General features: G+C 39.3%; 1 protein-coding gene across 1 annotated transcript in view; it reads right to left on the bottom strand.

The window, feature by feature from the left end:
• FSIP1 (fibrous sheath interacting protein 1) overlaps window positions 1-21,659 on the bottom strand; it is a 205,845-nt gene that overhangs the window by 140,131 nt on the left and 44,055 nt on the right. The window contains exons 6-9 of the mRNA XM_061182261.1: window positions 21,132-21,230; window positions 18,951-19,075; window positions 17,347-17,457; window positions 9,913-10,071 (exon numbers count right to left, since the gene is read on the bottom strand). Of these exons, the coding sequence (XP_061038244.1) occupies window positions 9,913-10,071; window positions 17,347-17,457; window positions 18,951-19,075; window positions 21,132-21,230 (494 nt within the window). The remainder of the gene's footprint in view (window positions 1-9,912; window positions 10,072-17,346; window positions 17,458-18,950; window positions 19,076-21,131; window positions 21,231-21,659) is intronic.

The following is a 21,659-nucleotide window of genomic DNA, read 5'->3' as shown; positions in this document are numbered from 1 at the left end:
GATTTTTGCATCTACGTTCATCAGTGGTATTGGCATCTATAGTTTTCTTTCTTTGTGACATCTTTGTCTGGTTTTGGTATCAGGGTGATGGTGGCCTCGTAGAATGAGTTTGGGAGTGTTCCTCCCTCTGCTATATTTTGAAAGAGTTTGAGAAGGATAGGTGTTAGCTCTTCTCTAAATGTTTGATAGAATTCGCCTGTGAAGCCACTGACTCGTCTTTAAATGCCCTACAATTCCCTGCATGCAGTGAGCACTTGATTAATATTTGTGGAATTGACTGCTGAAAAACAGAAATTTGGGCTTCCCTGGTGGCGCAGTGGTTGAGAATCTGCCTGCCAATGCAGGGGACACGGGTTCGAGCCCTGGTCTGGGAGGATCCCACATGCCGCGGAGCAGCTGGGCCCATGAGCCACAACTGCTGAGCCTGCGCGTCTGGAGCCTGTGCTCTGCAACAAGAGAGGCCGCGATAGTGAGAGGCCCGCGCACCACGATGAAGAGTGGCCCCCGCTTGCCACAACTAGAGAAAGCCCTCGCACAGAAATGAAGACCCAACACAGCCATAAATAAATAAATTAAAAAAAAAAAAAAAAAAACAGAAATTTATATTCCATTTAAAAGACATTCTTTCTAAGGGAGCATGGAGCAAAGCTACTGGTGAGTTAATGGTTTGCAGAAAGGTTAAAAATAAAAATAACATGACTATGCATTATGAATATTTGTGGTTCAGCAACAGACTGGAGGCCATTTGTCAACTGAATAGATATGCAGGGTTTATCCGAGATATTTTCAGTGTATTATTCAAAAAGAACTCCAATCCAAAAATAATATCGGGGGATAGCTTCAAGATGGAAGAGGAGTAAGACGTGGAGATCACGTTCCTCCCCAAAAATACATCTACATGTGGAACAGCTCCTACAGAACACCTACTGAATGCTGGCAGAAGACCTCTGACTTGCCAAAGGGCAAGAAACTCCCAACGTACCTGGGTAGGGCAAAAGAAAAAAGAAAAAACAGAGACAAAAGAATAGGGATGGGACCTGCACCTCTGGGAAGGAGCTGTTAAGGAGGAAAAGTTTTCACACACTAGGAAGCCCCTTCACTGGCAGAGACGGGGGGTGGCGGGGGAGAAGCCTCGGAGCCATGGAGGAGAGCTCAGCAACAGGGGTGCAGAGGGCGAAGTGGAGAGATTCCCACACAGAGGATTGCTGCTGACCAGCACTCACCAGCCTAAGAGGCTTGTCTGCTCACCCGCTGGGGCGGGCGGCGGCTGGGAGCTGAGGCTCGGGCTTCGGAGGTCAGACCCCAGGGAGAGGACTGGGGTTGGCTGCGTGAATACAGCCTGAAGGGGGCTAGTGCACCACAGCTAGCTGGGAGGGAGTCCGGGAAAATGTCTGGAACTGCCTAAGAGGCAAGAGACCATTGTTTCAGGGTGCACGAGGAGAGGGGATTCAGAGCACCGCCTAAACGAGCTCTGGGACCGGCGTGAGCCGCAGCTATCAGCAAGGACGCCAGAGACGGGCATGAGCCGCTAAGGCTGCTGCTGCAGCCACCAAGAAGCCTGTGTGCAAGCACAGGTCACTATGCACACCTCCCCCTCCCGGGAGCCTGTGCAGCCCGCCACTGCCAGAGTCCCGTGATCCAGGGACAACTTCCCCAGGAGAACACACGGTACGCCTCAGGCTGTTGCAACGTCATGCTGGCCTCTGCTGCCGCAGGCTCACCCCGCATTCGATACCCCTCCCTCCCCCCATGCCTGAGTGAGCCAGAGCCCCCTAATCAGCTGCTACTTTAACCCCGTCCTGTCTGGGCAGGGAACAGATGCCCTCAGTTGACCTACATGCACAGGCGGGGCCAAATCCAAAGCTGGATCCCAGGAGCTGTGCAAACAAAGAAGAGAAAGGGAAATCTCTGCCAGCAGCCTCAGGGGCAGCGGATTAAATCTCCACAATCAAACTGATGTGCCCTGCTTCTGTGGAATACCTGAAGAGACAACAAATCATCCCAAAACTGAGGTGGTGGACTTTGGGGGCAACTGTAGACTTGGGGTTGGCTTTCTGCATCTAATTTGTCTCTGGTTTTATGTTTATCTTAGTTTAGTATTTACAGCTTACTATCACTGGTACATTAGTTTATTGATTTGGCTGCTCTCTTCCTTTTTTTTTTAATATATATTTTTTTTTCCTTTTTCTCCTTTTGTGAGTATGTATCTGTAGGCGTCTTTGTGTGATTTTGTCTGTATAGCTTTGCCTTTACCATTTGTCCTAGGGTTCTGTCTGTCCGTTTTTTTGTTTGTTTGTTTGTTTTACTATAGTTTTTAGCACTTGTAATCATTGGTGGATTTGTTTCTTGGTTTGGTGTCTCTCTCTTCCTTTTTTTTTAATTACTTTTTTATTGTTTATTTTTAATAATTTTTTTATTTTCTATTTTAATAACTTTATTTTATTTTATTTTTTTCTCTTTCTTTCTTTCTTTCTTTTGCTACCTTTTCTTCTGAGCCGTGTGGCTGACAGAGTCTGGTGCTCCAGCCGGGTGTCAGGCCTGAGCTTCTGAGGTGGGAGAGCCAAGTTCAGGACATTGGTCCACCAAATACCTCCCAGTCCCACGTAATATCAAATGGCAAAAGCTTTCTCAGAGATCTCCATCTCAATGCTAAGACCCAGCTCCACTCAACGACCAGCAAGCTACAGTGCTGGATGCCCTATGTCAAACAACTAGCAAGACAGGAACACAACCCCACCCATTAGCAGAGAGTCTGCCTAAAATCATACTAATTCACAGACACCTCAAAACACACCACCAGACATGGTCCTGCCCACCAGAAAGACAAGATCCAGCCTCATCCACCAGAACACAGGCACGAGTACCCTCCACCAGGAAGCCCACACAACCCACTGAACCAACCTTACCCACTGGGGCAGACACCAAAAACAACGGGAACTACAAACGTGAAGCCTGCGAAAAGGAGACCCCAAACACAGTAAGTTAAGCAAAATGAGAAGACAGAGAAATACATGGCAGATGACGGAGCAAGGTAAAAACCCACAAGACCAAACAAATGAAGAGGAAATAGGCAGTCTACCTGAAAAAGAATTCACAGTAATGATAGTAAACATGATCCAAAATCTTGGAAACAGAATGGAGAAAATACAAGAAATGTTTAACAAGGACCTAGAAGAACTAAAGAGCAAACAAACAATGATGAACAACACAATAAATGAAATTTAAAATTCTCTAGAAGGAATCAATAGCAGAATAACAGAGGCATAAGAACAGATAAGTGACCTGGAAGATAAAACAGTGGAAATAACTACCACAGAGCAGAATAAAGAAAAAAGAATGAAAAGAATTGAGGACAGTCTTAGACACCTCTGGGACAACATTAAACGCACCGACATTCGAATTATAGGGGTCCCAGAAGAAGAAGAGAAAAAGAAAGGGACTGAGAAAATGTTTGAAGAGATTATAGTTGAAAACTTCCCTATTACGGGAAAGGAAATAGTCAATCAAGTCCAGGAAGCACAGAGAGTCCCATACAGGATAAATCCAAGGAGAAACACACCAAGACACATATTAATCAAACTATCAAAAATTAAATACAAAGAAAAAATATTAAAAGCAGCAAGGGAAAAACAACAAATAACATACAACGGAATCCGCATAAGGTTAACAGCTGATGTTTCAGCAGAAACTCTGCAAGCCAGAAGGGAGTGGCAGGACATATTTAAAGTGACGAAAGAGAAAATCCTACAGCCAAGATTACTCTATCCAGCAAAGATCTCATTCAGAGTTGACAGAGAAATTAAAACCTTTACAGACAAGCAAAAGCTAAGAGAATTCAGCACCACCAAACCAGCTTTACAACAAATGCTAAAGGAACTTCTCTAGGCAGGAAACACAAGAGAAAGAAAAGACCTACGATAACAAACCCAAAACAATTAAGAAAATGGTAATAGGAACATACATATCGATAATTACCTTAAATGTAAATGGATTAAATGCTCCAACCAATAGACACAGACTGGCTGAATGGATACAAAAACAAGACCCGTATATATGCTCTTTACAAGAGACCCACTTCAGACCTAGGGACACATACAGACTGAAAGTGAGGGGATGGAAAAAGATATTCCATGCAAATGGAAATCAAAAGAAAGCTGGAGTAGCAATTCTCATATCAGACAAAATAGACTTTAAAACAAAGACCATTACAAGAGACAAAGAAGGACACTACATAATGATCAAGGGATCAATCCAAGAAGATATAACAATTGTAAATACTTACGCACCCAACATAGGAGCACCTCAATATATAAGGCAAATACTAACAGCCATAAAAGGGGAAATCGACAGTAACACAATCATGGTAGGGAACTTTAACACCCCGCTTTCACCAATGGACAGATCATCCAAAATGAAAATAAATAAAGAAACACAAGCTTTAAATGATACATTAAACAAGATGGACTTAATTGATATTTACAGGACATTCCATCCAAAAACAACAGAATACACTTTCTTCTCAAGTGCTCATGGAACATTAGCCAGGATAGATCATATCTTGGGTCACAAGTCAAGCCTTGGTAAACTTAAGAAAATTGAAATCGTATCAAGTATCTTTTCTGACCACAACGCTATGCGAGTAGATATCAATTACAGGAAAAAAATCTGTAAAAAATACAAACACATGGAGGATAAACAATACACTACTTAATAACCCAGAGATCACTGAAGAAATCAAAGAGGAAATCAAAAGATACCTAGAAACAAATGACAATGAAAACACGATGACCCAAAACCTATGGGATGCAGCAAAAGCAGTTCTAAGAGGGAAGATTATAGCAATACAATCCTACCTCAAGAAACAAGAAACAACTCAAATAAACAACCTAACCTTACACCTAAAGCAATTAGAGAAAGAAGAACAAAAAAACCCCAAAGTTAGCAGAAGGAAAGAAATCATAAAGATCAGATCAGAAATAAATGAAAAAGAAATGAAGGAAACGAGAGCAACGATCAATAAAACTAAAAGCTGGTTCTTTGAGAAGATAAACAAAATTGATAAACCATTAGCCAGACTCATCAAGAAAAAAAGGGAGAAGACTCAAATCAACAGGATTAGAAATGAAAAAGGGGAAGTAACAACTGACACTGCAGAAATACAAAGGATCATGAGAGATTACTACAAGCAACTCTCTGTGCCAATAAAATGGACAACCTGGAAGAAATGGACAAATTCTTAGAAATGCACAACCTTCTGAGACTGAACCAGGAAGAAATAGAAATTATGAATAGACCAATCACAAGCACTGAAATTGAAACTGTGATTAAAAATTTTCCAACAAAGAAAAGCCCAGGACCAGATGGCTTCACAGGAGAATTCTATCAAACATTTAGAGAAGAGCTAACACCTATCCTTCTCAAACTCTTCCAAAATACAGCAGAGGGAGGAACACTCCCAAACTCATTCTACGAGGCCACCATCACCCTGATACCAAAACCAGACAAAGATGTCACAAAAAAAGAAAACTACAGACCAATACCACTGATGAACATAGATGCAAAAATCCTCAACAAAATACTAGCAAACAGAATCTAACAGCATATTAAAAGGATCATACACCATGATCAAGTGGGGTTTATCCCAGGAATGCAAGGATTCTTCAATATACGCAAATCAATCAATGTGATACATCATATTAACAAATTTAAGGAGAAAAACCATATGATCATCTCAATAGATGCAGAAAAAGCTTTTGACAAAATTCAACACCCATTTATGATAAAAGTCCTGCAGAAAGTAGGCATAGAGGGAACTTACCTCAACATAATAAAGGCCATATATGACATACCCACAGCCAACATCGTCCTCAATGGTGAAAAACTGAAACCATTTCCACTAAGATCAGGAACAAGACAAGGTTGCCCACTTTCACCACTATTATTCAACCTAGTTTTGGAAGTTTTAGCCACAGCAATCAGAGAAGAAAAAGAAATAACAGGAATCCAAATCGAAAAAGAAGAAGTAAAACTGTCACTGTTTGCTGATGACATGATACTATACATACAGAATCCTAAAGATGCTACCAGAAAACTACTAGAGCTAATCAATGAATTTGGTAAAGTAGCAGGATACAAAATTAATGCACAGAAATCTCTTGCATTCTTATACACTAATGATGAAAAATCCAAAAGTGATTTTTCAGATCACTTTTGAAACCATTTCTTGCAATAGTTTCAAAAACCTGAAACCATTGCAACAAAAAAGAATAAAATACCTAGGAATAAACTTACCTAAGGAGACAAAAGACCTGTATGCAGAAAATTATAAGACACTGATGAAAGAGAGATGATACAAATAGATGGAGAGATATACCATGTTCTTGGATTGGAAGAATCAACAGTGTGAAAATGACTATACTACCCAAAGCAATCTACAGATTCAATGCAATCCCTATCAAACTATCAATGGCATTTTTCACAGAACTAGAACAAAAAATTTCACAATTTGTATGGAAACACAGAAGACCCCGAATAGCCAAAGCAATCTTGAGAAAGAAAAACGGAGCTGGAGGAATCAGGCTCCCAGACTTCAGACTGTACTACAAAGCTACAGTAATCAAGACAGTATGGTACTGGCACAAAAACAGACACACACATATGGTCACCTTATCTTTGATAAAGGAGGCAAGAATATACAATGGAGAAAAGACAGCCTCTTCAATAAGTGGTGCTGGGAAAGTTGGACAGCTACATGTAAAAGAATGAAATTAGAACACTCCCTAACACCATACACAAAAGTAAACTCAAAATGGATTAAAGACCTAAATGTAAGGCCAGACACTATCAAACTCTTAGAGGAAAACTCAGGCAGAACACTCTATGACATAAATCACAGCAAGATCCTTTTTGACCCACCTCCTAGAGAAATGGAAATAAAAACACAAATAAACAAATGGGACCTAATGAAACTTAAAAGGTTTCACACAGCAAAGGAAATCATAAACAAGACAAAAAGACAACCCTCAGAATGGGAGGAAATATTTGCAAATGAAGCAACTGACAAAGGATTAATCTCCAAAATTTACAAGCAGCTCATGCAGCTCAATATCCAAAAAACAAACAACCCAATTCAAAAACGGGCAGAAGACCTAAATAGACATTTCTCCAAAGAAGATATACAGATTGCCAACAAACATATGAAAGGATGCTCAACATCACTAATCATTAGAGAAATGCCAATCAAAACTACAATGAGGTATCACCTCACACCGGTCACAATGGCCATCATCAAAAAATTTACAAACAATTAATGCTGGAGAGGGTGTGGAGAAAAGGGAACCATCTTGCACTGTTGGTGGGAATGTAAACTGATACAGCCACTATGGAGTACAGTATGGAGGTTCCCTTAAAAACTAAAAATAGAACTACCATACGACCCAGCAATCCCACTACTGGGCATATACCCTGAGAAAACCGTAATTCAAAAAGAGTCATGTACCACAATGTTCACTGCCGCTCTATTTACAATAGCCAGGACATGGAACCAACCTAAGTGTTCATCGACAGATGAATGGATAAAGAAGATGTGGCACATATATACAATGGAATATTACTCAGCCATATAAAGAAATGAAATTGAGTATCTGTAGTGAGGTGGGTGGATCTAGAGTCTGTCATACAGAGTGAAGTAAGTCAGAAAGAGAAAAACAAATACTGTATGCTAACAGAAATATATGGAATCTAAAAAAAAAAAAAAAAAAATGGTTCTGAAAAACCTAGGGGCAGAACAGGAATATAGACACAGATGTACAGAATGTACTTGAGGACACGGGAAGGGGGAAGGGTAAGCTGGGACGAAGTGAGAGAGTGGCCTGGACATATATACACTACCAAATGTAAAATAGATAGCTAGTGGGAAGCAGCCACATAGCACAGGGAGATCAGCTCGGTGCTTTGTGTCCACCTAGGGAGGGTGGGAGGGAGATGCAAGAGGGAGGAGATATGGGAATATATGTTTATGTATAGCTGATTCACTTTGTTATACAGCAGAAACTAACACACCATTGTAAAGCAATTATACTCCAATAAAGATGTTAAAAAATAATAATAATAATATCCATAAAATAATTTGCCATGTTTTCATTTTTGGCTTGAAAATTCAATGTGCAATGCTGGTTTTAGTTAGAAATGAGGAAATGCCAACAGGAAATTGAATGAAACCTCAAAATATACTCTTTTTTGCATACAAGAAGCACTAATTATTTCTTTTCAACAACTATGATGTTACATTTCTGTTTCTGCAGCCAGTGGGAGTCCCAAAATGCAGTTTTCTCTTTTCTCTAAATATACTGTTTCACACAAAAATATATAATATCAGTATGTAACAACAACTACGTAATGTACTGGTTTTCCCTTTTATTATTTTTTAAATATTTTATTTAAACCGTAAATGTGAACTCTGAAAATGTGACGTAGATGACAATGACCACAGTCATACTTCATCTGAAGTCCTAATGGGTAAACAAATCTCTAAATTCTCAGTCTCTCTTTCAGGAATAACATTTGATGGTCACGAAAAAGACATTTTCTATCTTTGGACCATTATCCAGCTTTGAGATCTCAGCGACCCTTGATATCTAACAACAACAACAACAACAAAAATCAGCTGTAACACAAAAAGAACAAAGAATATCCCTGAACAATTTTACTCCCCCATCCTGGCTTCCTCCTTTTGGGAAATGGCACCCAGTAACATAAATAAACTAGCAGCATACCTGTTGATGTGTCAAAGCCCTGGGGTATATTTGGGTAGGGACAGAGATTCCAATTCTCTGTCTTCCAAGAACTCTGATCCCAATCCAGAAAACGGTGGTTCCCACTACCACCATATTGCTGTGTAAAGGGCTCAGAGGCAGCTCTGCCTGGCCCTTAGGAACATAATTTAAGGAAGCTGCGATGACTCCGTAAGGTTCCATCACAACCAAACTTTCTTTGGAACAGCTTAACACTGCTCCTTTCCCCTGAAGTACCTTCCACTGACCCAAAGCCAGATCCCTAATCTTCAATTGACAGGTTGGAGAAAAGACTGACTATAAAGCAGAATTATTACCTATAGACTACTGATATTATTTAAATCTTCTTAAAAACCAGGAAAATCACATGCATCTAATATTGTACAGAAAATGATTTGGTGATATGTTTACAAAACTGGTAGAGGGTTAGTGGAATAACAAAAGACCAGCCATTTTCTCTTCAGGCAAAAACTACCACCCAACCCCAAACTAGATCCCACGAAGTACTGAAATATAAGGGGGAGAAAGGAATTTTACTGCTCCAAAGCTGTAGTTACCCTTCTGTTTTTCTTCACCCTCTGTTAGCTTTGTAAAAGAATATTTGAGGGAACTATCAAGAAAGGAAACATACTCATTTCAAAATTCTCACAGGAGAGAAGTTATCAACAGAGTGAGCTTCACTGCTTGCTGGTAAATCAAAGGAGCTAGAAGAATGTGCCAGAGTAAGGGACAGGTGACTGCCATTGCTAACACCTAGAACCAAAGGAACAAAGAGAAGTAAAGCTCTCAAAGGACTAAGCAGTGCTGTATCTATTCTCTTCCCTCTCCTCTCTCCTGATCATGATCAAGAATTAGCTTATACCATAAAGATATAACAATATTAAAATAAATATTTCACCCCATCTCAGCAAATTACCAACTGAAAAGGAAATGAATAGAAAGTGGAAATTGGCAAAGGAAAATAGACACTGTTGTAGAAATCACTATCACTGCAGTTGCAGTCACGGAAAAGGCAATTGGGAAGAAACCTCTTTAGTTAACAAGCAGATTGTCATATTATGTCAACTAGCTTTAGCACACATAAACCTGAACAGGCTATGGGCTCTTGAGTTAAACGTACCTCATCATTCTGATGTTCAGGTCTTGGAGAAGAGCTGGAAATTGTTGGGTAAACGGCAGAAAGTTCTTGGAGTTTTGTATCAATTTCAGCAAGTTGCTGATGCTGGGTGACTGCAGGTGTGTATCCTTCTCCCGGGACCAGCCAGCCAGACTGATCTCCCTAAAAGGAAACAAGGGTCACCAGGTCATTCTTATGCTACATTTTTTTTTCCAAAATATACCTTTCAGACCGCTACATCAGTGCTCCTCACAAAAACAAATAAAAAGCAAAACAAAACAAATATAAAAAAAGAACAGAATTAACTTGGGATAGTGCAAGAAAAAAAATTAAATAGTTTAAGGATTCATTATCTGCCAACTCTGCGTAAAGTATCCGCTTACATTTTGTGGGCGTTCTATCCTACGGAATAACTCTCTTAGCCTCACAGTCTGGGTCTCATAACATTCTCATTTCTCCACTCTGAAAAAAGTGGTTTGTGACATGTTGAATAAGGAAGAAATCATGTTTACCCTATAACGGACATGTTATTTTCAAAATTTGTCCCTGAAAAGTAACATAGACTCGGTTGTTTGGGTTTCATGATCTTAAATGGTCATCTAGGGACTTCCCTGGTGGTCCTGTGGCTAAGACTCCACACTCCCAATGCAGGGGGCCCAGGTTCAATCTCTGGTCAGGGAACTAGATCCCGCATGCCGCAACTAAAGATCCCGCGTGCCACAACTTAGACCCGATGCAGCCGAATAAGTAATATTTGAAAAAAAAACTGGTCATCTAAGTCGTTATTGAACTAACATTAGTTTCTTAACGGGTTAAAAGCCATTCATAACATTCATTCAAAAACCTCGTACTGAGTGCCTGCTATGGGGAGGCATTACACTGGGCACTGGTGATTCAATATGAATCTCATACGTTCCTGCCCTCAGGAGTTCTCAGTCTCTTGACAGCAAAGATTTTAACAAGGTGTGAAAAGTGCTGGTAAACCCAGGGCTCCATGGGCACCAGGGAGGGTCAACTAACCTCTGTTAACAGGAAGGGGCAAGGAGAAAACGTGTTTGGAGAATGCTTCCTAAAGGAAATAATCTTAGTAGCATCTTAGAGAAACAACACAATCGGCTGTGCACTTTAAAACTGGAGCAGGTGAGGGTGAGACTGGAGGCAGAAAATCCAGTTAAAAAGCAAAAGCCGTAGCCTACAAGAAAAGTGATGAGTGCCTGAACTCGGAATGTTTCCTGGGAATGAAGCACACAGGACCAATTCCAGAGATACTTAGGAAGCAGAGTTTACAGAATCTGGAGGCAATTTGATGGAAGAATGAAGGGAGGAGTAAGGATCAAGGATAAAAACCAAATTCCTGATTTTATCAGCTAGGGGGATGGTGGTCATAAGGACCAAACTAGGGAATACCAGAGACGTGCTAGGTTTGAGGAGGAAAATGATGATGATGAATTCTGTTTGGGGCCTTTTGATATTCACAGATGTCCCTAGGATATCCACAGATTATGTTAGGTAGTTAAATATGTTTGTCTGAAGTTCAAGATAGAGACCTGGATTGGAAATAAGTATTTTGGACTCACCCATCATTCTATAATGGTTCAAACCCTTAGACCATGGGAATGGGTGAGGTCACAAAGGGAAGCATGTGGTACAAGGACAGAAGAATCATGAAGAACACTAAGAATAAAGGGGCAGATGGAGGGCAACACACACTTTGGTTTCATGACTCTAATACCAGGGATCAAACCCTAAGTGGTAACCAGAAGAAGTACATGCAAAAACTTATGCAGAAAGACTTACACTGTCTCTTCCTGGCCCCGGCATCCAATCTCCCTTTCTGCTTCAGTGAAACCAAATACTGCATGAGTCTCTCTAGGGAACAGGTACCCACCAGACACTCCTTCTCCCTACCCACTGGCATCAAGAAGACAAGCAAATGACCTAGATTCAGCCAATCAGAAGGGAACGCCCTGGACTTTGACTCTTGAGGGAGAGAGAGAGAGAGAGAGAGAGATTCAAAGATGCAGGGAAAGTGTTGGTGGTGATTAATGGTGACAGCAGTAGCACTGAGGATCCAGTGTTGATAGCAGTGAAGGTGGCAGCAGTGATCATTATCGGGGGTGTCTGGTGGCCTCGGTGCAGCCCCGAACCAGACTGATTCTCAGGAGTTTCTAGGGCCATTTTTCTGCCTACCTTGATATCTGCCTGGTTTACAAGCCTGGTCCTCCAAACTTCCCACTGTGTCTGTGAGCTACTCAAGTCTTCCAATAAATTTCGTTTTCTGTTTTTTTAACCAAAATCTTCCTCTGTTTCTTGCAACCTAGAACCCTGACTAAAATGTTTTTTGCCATGTTACTTATAAAAAAGAGTAACTGCAAAAAGCCCAAATGTCTGAAAATAGGGAGAAAGTGAGACTATACTATATCCATATAAGGATATGATACAGTAATAAACATTTTAAATATACTTGCAAGTTGGCATATGAAAGTTATATATAATTATTAAAAAAATACCTAACTACTCACAAATAAGAAACTCTGATTAATTTTCCCTAAATAAAAGTGATATAAATACTGTATGACCTAAAAGAGAAATAAAGAATCAGACAAAAAAAAAAAACAACTATGGAATCAATGACTAAATATTGGTTAATAAATTTTAAATTCTTGTTTGAATGGAATTCTTTTTTAATGACACTGGAGGTAAAAGAACATGGCAGATTAAATTCAACAGAAATTTAAATGTTTCATGCTTTATGCTGTTACAGAATGAAATTATGTGTAACATGTAGTAGATGGTATGTGTGTTTCTGGCTAGATTTGCAATGTGTAGGAGTCTTGTCTCCCTAAGACAGAACCCAGGAAATGCTCTGCACCACCCTGCTTTACAGCTAGGGTTCACACCGGTAATGAGGGTCCACAATCAGACTGACCCATTCAATACTGATTTAGACGTGAGTAATTTAAGATCTGATGCAAAATCCATTTTGTTGGGAAGGGTGACAGTAGAGGCTTCCAGCGTTGGGGAGAGCCATTAGTTGCAAGTATGAGTTCCCTACCTAGAAGGAAATCTTTTAAAAAATTCTACCTATCCTAGAGAAATTTAAGAGAATATTACATCCATACAGTCAAACATACCACTGTAAGGAACAACCAGCGGGCATGAGTTCTGTGGAATTCAAACATAATTATCATGTTAGTCATCCTTTTTACGTTGGATCTGTCAGAGACGAAGTGGTGGAGCACTCCATAAAGAAATGGGCACACAGACACTTGAAAGACTACAGCAAATGTGAAGCGTGGCAAGAAGTTTCGTACAGTTTGAGAAAAACAGTAGATCGGTCCCTTCCTCAAAGTGTTCCTAAATGCTTCCTGCCACATTCACATCTTCCTCCACTAAATCTCTATTCCAACATGTGCCACCACCTACATGGCTTCATAGAATCTCTGTATAAAATCTCCCACATCAGGTAATAAGAAAGGACACTTTCTCCTCGGAGGACTTACAGAAAGAACTCTCAGCAAATATTAGTTTAAAAACAATAGTAACTGTAAAAATAACAACAACAATCTCAAAAGAGGGCTGCATAGCTAAGTAGCAGAATAGAGATGTTTGAAACCCAACTAGGAAAACCATAAAATGAACTTATATGAGGAAAATGACAAAAAAGATAAAGATTATGAGAAAAATATTTTAAGACCTGGAGGAGAGATCCAGGAGATTCTATACCCATCTATGGGCTGGTACCTTGACTGACCTAGTCCCCTTTTCCAATCTCCTCCTTTCTTGCCTTCCTCTGCTACAAAAAAAGAGAAAATAAAATACTTGAATCCCCAGTCTCGCTTGCAGAGCTGTATCAAACAAATGACTAAGTGACAGCTTGGCCAGTGAGATGCAGGTGGAAGTCGTGGGGACACCACATCTTCCCGAAGGAAAAGGCAAAACTTCAGAGGAGTCTCTTTTCTCCTTCCCCTTCCCCCCTTCTTTCTGCCTGGAAAATTAACACATTACATACAGATATAGCAGCAATCTTGCACACCTAAAAACAAAACCACACTACAAACATGGGTCAAAAGACATTAGCTACTTATACCTAGATTTCTTGTTACTGAAAAAAATAAATAAACTTCTTGCTGAAGTCACTGTTTATAAAGTTTTCTGTTACCTGAAGTCAATCCCATTCCCAACTGATATCCCACTTTATAGGAAGTCCAAAAGGAAAGAAAAAGAGATGATAGAAGGGAAGAAATAAGATAATTTTCTCCACAGAAAAAATACTTGAACCTTCAGATAAAAAGGGCCTACCTACAAGGTACCATGCAGGAACAAAAATGTTTTTAAAGACACACATAAAATACATTCTGATAAAATCTGTGAACTCAAAAATAAAGAGAAAATCCTAGATGCTCCCAGAAAGAAAGGATTTTGCATCTAGGATTTAGCTACCACCATTTGAAGCTATCATTCAAATGAGGGAAAAATAAATTTTTGAATAGGCAAACACTCAAAAATTTATCTACACACCATCATTATTTCAGGGAAATTTTTTTTTAACTCCAGAAGAATAACTCAGGAAAAACGATTTGTACAAATAAACAATTAGTTGAGCTTAAATACACAGGTAATGACGTGATTTTAAAATTTGGCTACTATTGAGAAAGATTCCTAAAATATAAGAAGCAAACTGTTTTTAAAAGGAAAAACTTCTGGGCTTCCCTGGTGGTGCAGTGGTTAGGAATCTGCCTGCCAATGCAAGGGACACAGGTTCGAGCCCTGGCCCGGGAGGATCCCACATGCCACGGAGCAACTAAGCCCGTGCACCACAGCTGCTGAGCCTGAGCTCTAGAGCCCACAGGCCACAACTACAGAGCCCACGTGCCACAACTACTGAAGCCCATGCGCCTAGAGCCCGTGCTCCACAACAAGAGAAGCCACCGCAATGAGAAGCCCGTGCACCGCAACGAGAAGTAGGCCCCGCTCACCACAGCTAGAGAAAGCCCGCGCACAGCAACGAAAACCCAACACAGCCATAAATAAATAAATTTATTTATTTATTTATTTATTTATTTATTTATTTATTTATTTATTTATTAAATAAAGGGAAAAACTAACATCCTGGAACTAAAATTCCAGGTGATTTCAATACATTCTGGAGGAGAGGAAATGGGAGAAGAGGGAAATAAAAGATCCTGTCCTGTTAAGATATAAGATTTTAGAGACTAATTAATTATTGAAGGACCTCCAGAGAGGAATGCAGTCCCCTGCCAACACTGATCCTAGGCCAGTGAGACCACCTTAGATTTCTCTCCAGAACTAGGGGGAAACTGAGGTGAAGAGAAATAACTTCCCAAGGTGACAGAACTGAGAAATGATGGATCCTGCGTTCTAGCCTGGGTGACAACAGACTGCCAAAGCCAGCACACACAACCACGCTCCGCTACCACCTGCAGTGTCTGGAGACTCCATTTCTACCGACCACAGTGTCAGCTGTGAACACATAACCTGGAGGAACATATACCAGTACAACACTGGCCTTTCCTGGAGTGGGAATGATGGAGAACTGTTATTTTTTTTCTTTTAATCTGAATTTCTAGCTTCTCTTGACAAACTGGAGGATCCAGGCAGCCCTGGGCGGGATTTCCACGCAGCAGCAGCCATGGACCGGCACGCTCTCCCCCCACTGGCTACAGATATTGCTGCACATGCTCTGCTTTTTAACCAGAGCAAAACCTACCCTCTGAACCTACATGTCTTAGGCTGGGTTCCCTAGATCTGGAACCTGAGGCAGAGATTCTTGTTTAAGTGACTTAGTGGGGGGATGTTTTCAGGATTAGGGGTGTGAGGGGAGCAGGCTAGGACAAGGGAACAAAGCTAGGCGAGGATGTGGTCTCAGCTGAAGACTGGGTGACCCCTGGGGAAGAGGTGGAAGACAAACTGCAGGGCACAGCTAATCCCATCTCAAGGTGAGGGGACATGAGGGGAGGCGGGGGCTGCTGTCCTGGGCTGGTCAGCTCCCATTTAGCCCAGGGCAATTCTCCAGGGAAGGAGGCAGCTGTTCACCCGTGGCACAGGGCAGGGGGATGGATGCACACATGTGCCAGGTAAAAGGGATCTGGGCAGGGTGCCAGCAGCATTTACCACATCATCTCTATTAAACATAGGGGAATAAAAACTAGATGACAAGGCTAAGAGCTTCAAGGCACACAGGAGAATGTATTTCTTTGTAGAAGTAAGAATATTACAATAGCCAGGTCATGGAAGCAACCTAAATGCCCATCGACAGACGAATGGATAAAGAAGTTGTGGTACATATATACAATGGAATATTACTCAGCCATAAAAAGGAACGAAATTGAGTCATTTGTTGAGATGTGGATGGACCTAGAGACTGTCATACAGAGTGAAGTAAGTCAGAAAGAGAAAAACAAATATCGTATATTAACGCATATATGTGGAACCTAGAAAAATGGTACAGATGAACCGGTTTGCAGGGCAGAAGTTGAGACACAGATGTAGAGAACAAACGTATGGACACCAAGGGGGGAAAACCGCAGTGGGGTGGGGATGGTGGTGTGCTGAATTGCGCAATTGGTATTGACATGTATACACTGATATGTATAAAACTGATGACTAATAAGAACCTGCAGTATAAAAAAACAAACAAACAAAAAAAACAACTAATACTAAACTTTTTGGGGGTTATTTGTATGGAAATATGTTAATATAAATGTTTCAGACATTACATGAAATTTCTAAAAATCTTATATGTTCTGATATAATGTTATAAGTCATAATTCTAGTTATTACTTTAAAATGTATATCTCAGAAATAACTTAAATAAATAAATAAATAAAAAGAGTATGGCTATAAGTTTAGTATGCAAACAAGCACAAACGCTGAGCCACTGCACTCCTTATGTGACCTGTCTGGGCCCTATAAATACCCGCATTCGCACCCTGGATTCATGCTTTTCCCCTCCTTAGACTAAGTCTGTGCTCGCCCCAGACTCTTCAGGGAACTAGATGCCCAGCGTTACCTGGGCAGGAGCAGGATGGTGCTCTTCAGGATTACTGAAGACTACGCTAAAATATCATGCAACCAGTTTAGGGATAATAAGAAATGTCCAAAATAAAAGGATCCAGAGAAGCACAATTCTATGTCATCAATGACCAAGCCCATCACATCACAGGCAGAGGTTATTATTATGAAAGCCAATTGTAGTCACTCTTATAATGACATAGGAGAGTCAATAATGAATCGGCAAGAATAAATTGGAAAATTTAGGTAAAAATAAATTTATAAAACGGGATTTTTTAAAGTCAGAAATATTGCTCCATAATTTGAAAAATTACTATAAATTTATGCTAATGGGTCAATAACATGATTAAAGAAATAAAAATTAAGAAGTGTAGAGCTTGTGGAATATCAGAGTTTACTTACCTCAGAACTGGACAGCCCCGAATCACTGTTATCCAAGTCCTTCAAAAGTTCAAACAGCCTTTTCTTCTCTCTGTCAATCATAACCACTGGTTGTCCTGAATTCTTGGCCAACTACAGAATGTATGAATGGAAAATATTAAATACTGAAAGCAATTCACAGTTCAGGAAAAATAAAAATGGGACCTGCGGCTTCTACAATACAGAAACACTAAGGTAAAATTTGTGAGATTAGGCATTTTCATTTGCTAGGTAATTTTACTTTATGCCAAATTTTTGATAGAGGTCCATTCTCCAAGCAAAGATATTCAACCATTTCAACAAACATTTTATTTAAAAAATAAAACATGGGCAGTTTGCAAACCTCTCTTTATATAATATGTATCAATGCAAAAACATATTTGCTGAGACATTTGGAAGGAATCTTACCACTTCCTATGTGGCACATATTCACTAAATGAAACTGCTTTAAAATTTCAAGAATATCATATCAGGAGTTTAAATAAGATTCAGTTACTATTGTTAAAAGGGAAAAAGGGAAATATATGGTGGAGCTGCTGTCTGTGTCAGCAAGAACTTGGATATGGGGAAAACCCTACTCTGCTCTTGGAAAATTAAACACTAAATCAACATACAATGAGCCAGCGCAAAGAGACAGAGCAAGCTGGAGAAGGTCTCCTTCAGATCATACGAAAATGGAGCACAGAAAAATCGAGAGTCCCAGAGGTCAGTCCTGACAGCAGCAGGCTGACCCATGAATCCAGTCTGCCTAGAAACGACGTGCTAATTGTGGAAAAAGCATCAGGCTTGAACTATGAAGAATTACTTAACTCTCTCCTCTTAATACTTCATACTCACCAATGTAGCTTTCTAGTGACTTAACTGCCTGAGTGGTTTGCCATGAGCCTTCTGTCCACCATACTTATATTTCTTGCTATAAATTAATTCGCATTCTGGTCTAATACAAAAGTTCCTGTGCCCTTAGTTAGTCTAAGTCTGCCTTAAGGACAAACCAAGTGAGACCGCAGGGCCTGTAAGACCAAGGTTGAGCCCCTAAATCAGGGAGCTAATCAGAGCAAGAGACAAGTGACGGGCTGCCAGGAAGCTCAGCTGGAGTTGGGCAGAAGGGGCAGGGGCAGTGGGCAGACAACCAGTTGGCCTCTCCAACTCTGCCAGGAGAATTTTCCATTCAAATTTCTAAATGCACCAGTTATAAAATCAGTCTCATTACTTTAATAAAACAATTTTAAATTGATTTTAAATATGCAATTTAAAATCTGGGAAACACTGTCCAAAACTATTTTCTAAATAAGTGTTTTTCAAACTGCAGGAACCAGATTCATTTCTGCATAATGAAACAAATGTATTACGTTGCAGCTAGCAATTTTAAAAGGGGTAGGATGGGATAGAATAGGATAGGATGGAGTAGAAAATAGTGAAGTTAAGTACTGGCTCATAAAACTTTTCTATCAGTTATATATAGTGTTTCAATTACATACACGTGCATCATGGTCAAAAAATATATTTAAAGACAATGAACACAACTATTTCCATGCTTGCAGCTCATTTCATCCCACATTCTGGCTTCTAAATTTCTAAGTACATACCTCAATGTTTCGCTTAATAAAATCCTGGCTGTGTTTACCCCTGAGCTCAATCTTTTCTGTATTTGAGAAAGGTTTCTTTTCTGCTTTGATCAATGACTCATTTCTTTCCACACCATACGTAAAATCTAATATTAAGAAAGTTCAAAATTTTTTCAGAATTATAATTGTCCATTATGCTAAAATTTTACCTTAAGCATATATTAGAATATATAAGAAATAAAACACACATAGAAGTACTTCTAAATTCCAGATTCAGAAACTTAATACATACAGAGATTTTTTTTCTTTTTTTTTTTTTTTTTGGCTGCGCCACAGGCCTTGCAGGATCTTAGTTCCCCGACCAGGGATCGAACCCGTGCTCCCTGGAGTGGAAGCGCAGAGCCCTAACCACTGGACCACCAGGGAATTCCCCAGAGATTTATTCTTAAAAAGATAAATGTGCTCCCATAATTTGCCATGAAGTTCTCATAAAACTTCTTTTGTTATTCATTATCCTGTATCAAACTTCTTATGCTGATTCCTTTGGAATCATGGGAAACACGAAAAGAACTTCAAGTGATATATGTAAAGGAGAAATCTCTGATGTCATGGGAATTTTAAAATATATTTTATTTTAGTCTTTATATGAAATAAAACTTTCCCTAAAGACTAGAGTCATTACCCGTTACTCTATTAATTTGCCATCACCCTCTCAGAACAATAAACTTTTTGTTCAAACCTGTCTTTTAAGCAAAGTCTGGGCATAAGTGTCCTGGATGTTCCACATCCTATCTGCACAAACCCCTAAAACCCATTTCAGTTTATCAGTTTTTCTCAACCTTTGAAAAGAGATTTGAGTCAGCCTCTGAGTTGTTCAGACCCTGAGTACTCAAGACAAGAGTAAGAAAAATACTTGTGGACTCTTATCCCCTTTATAAAATATCTTATTTTCATTGTAGTCACATTTAAAGCATTTTTAAAAAAATTATGTGAATCCTTCATTAAAGCTCTAAAAATACACATAAAGAAGAGTCTTCTTAAATGACAAATGGAGTCCACCTTACAAAATAGGATAAATTGCCATATTAAAGTCCAACAGAAAAAAAACACTAGCCAGTAGCTCAATGCAGACAAGGCTTACTTAAAAGTTACCTTTGTTTTGTAAGAGAGGTTACCTCAATAAAAAGGATTAAGGGAGCTAGTCAATTGGTGTATTTACAGCTTATTATCAAAGATTCAGTACAAATTTAATAATTAAAGAATAAATTTTGATAACACTAGCTGGAAAGAACAAGGAAAAGGGTGAGATCTCTGGATTTAATTTCTTTTCAGACAAAAGAAAAGTTTTACTTTTCTATCCTTTATAATTGGGGTTTTATTCTTTAATCAATAACATGATTGTTTTTTAATGAACTATCAATAGTTAAAGTATGAGTTACTTTTTTGGTGAGTGGCCTTCTTAGATATAAAATATATAACTTTTTCCCATAATCCAAGTTGTTTATAGTCTTTTAAGTTGAAATATGAAGTCTATTCATTCAGCTGAAGTTTCATATTCTCTTAAACAATACAACATTAAAATAAATCAAATTAAATACATCTCTGTCTACATTTATAATAGTTTCTTTAAAATATACTTTTAATAAATTGTAGGAGAAAACCTTAGATTGTCTGGTAGGAATTATCTCCCTAGAAATGTCCTCTTCTCCTCTCCATCCTGGTAGTGATCCAGGGTAGAAGCTGCCATGTTCCTATAGTGACCCCAACCCTTGCTGGGTTGGATGAGTTGGTTGAACCAAGGGTGGGCACCTAACCCAAGATAGATCAGTTGGTCTCTTCTCTAGGATTTTGGAATTGAATTGCCCTCTTAATGACTAGCCACAGGATATGTTCTTGGGAATCAAAGAAGCTGTCTACCAGCAGGATTCTTTCCATAAATTTTCTTTTTCACTTAAAGCTAGGTTACCATTACTTGCAGCCAGATCTTCTTTAGCTCTTTATTATACAAAATTTCAATCCAAAAGTAGAAAGACTGGTATAATGAACCCTCAACAACTAACTTCAATAACGACCAATCTTGTTTCATCTAGAACCTCACCTACTTCCACTCACCACTGAATTAAATCACATCAAATCATTTCATCTGTGAATATTTCTACATACTGCTAGTATCTTCTTGTGACAGTATGTAAAATCACATACCTTTATTGACATTCTGTATACAGTTTTCATAGTCTTCTGGAGGGACTTGAGTGTGAAACACAGAGAAAAAGGTATCTTCATGCTCGTAACAAGAAGGATCTATTGATTTAAAAATCACGTGTTCAATACACACAAAATAAATAAGGAATTGTTTATGTGAACAGTTGTTTTAAAAAAGATAAGATCTAATGTTCTCTGCAATATTCCTCAATTCCCTCCACACATGTTTCTTAAGACAATGTCACTTTCAGGTAGAAATGATAATCATCTTTGACACATGAGCCACTCAAAACAGAGCAATCAAGATAATCAACAGAATTTCCCTAGAACTTCTGTACAAAGAGGATGTACAAGGGCGCAATAAAATATCACATTAATTATCTGGAGATAATGTACCCAAATTCTAACATTCTTAATACGGAGAACGTGCACACTGCATAACTTTGTGTTTTTATTTTTTATTTTAGATCCCCAAGGTGAAGATTTCAGATATATGGTCAGTCATTAAAATAACAGAATGTGCTTGAG

Source organism: Eubalaena glacialis, chromosome 2, assembly GCF_028564815.1.
Source record: "Eubalaena glacialis isolate mEubGla1 chromosome 2, mEubGla1.1.hap2.+ XY, whole genome shotgun sequence".
Lineage (NCBI taxonomy): Eukaryota > Metazoa > Chordata > Mammalia > Artiodactyla > Balaenidae > Eubalaena > Eubalaena glacialis.
Note: the sequence above shows the minus strand (reverse complement) of the source record. Positions and strands in the feature narration are given on the sequence as shown.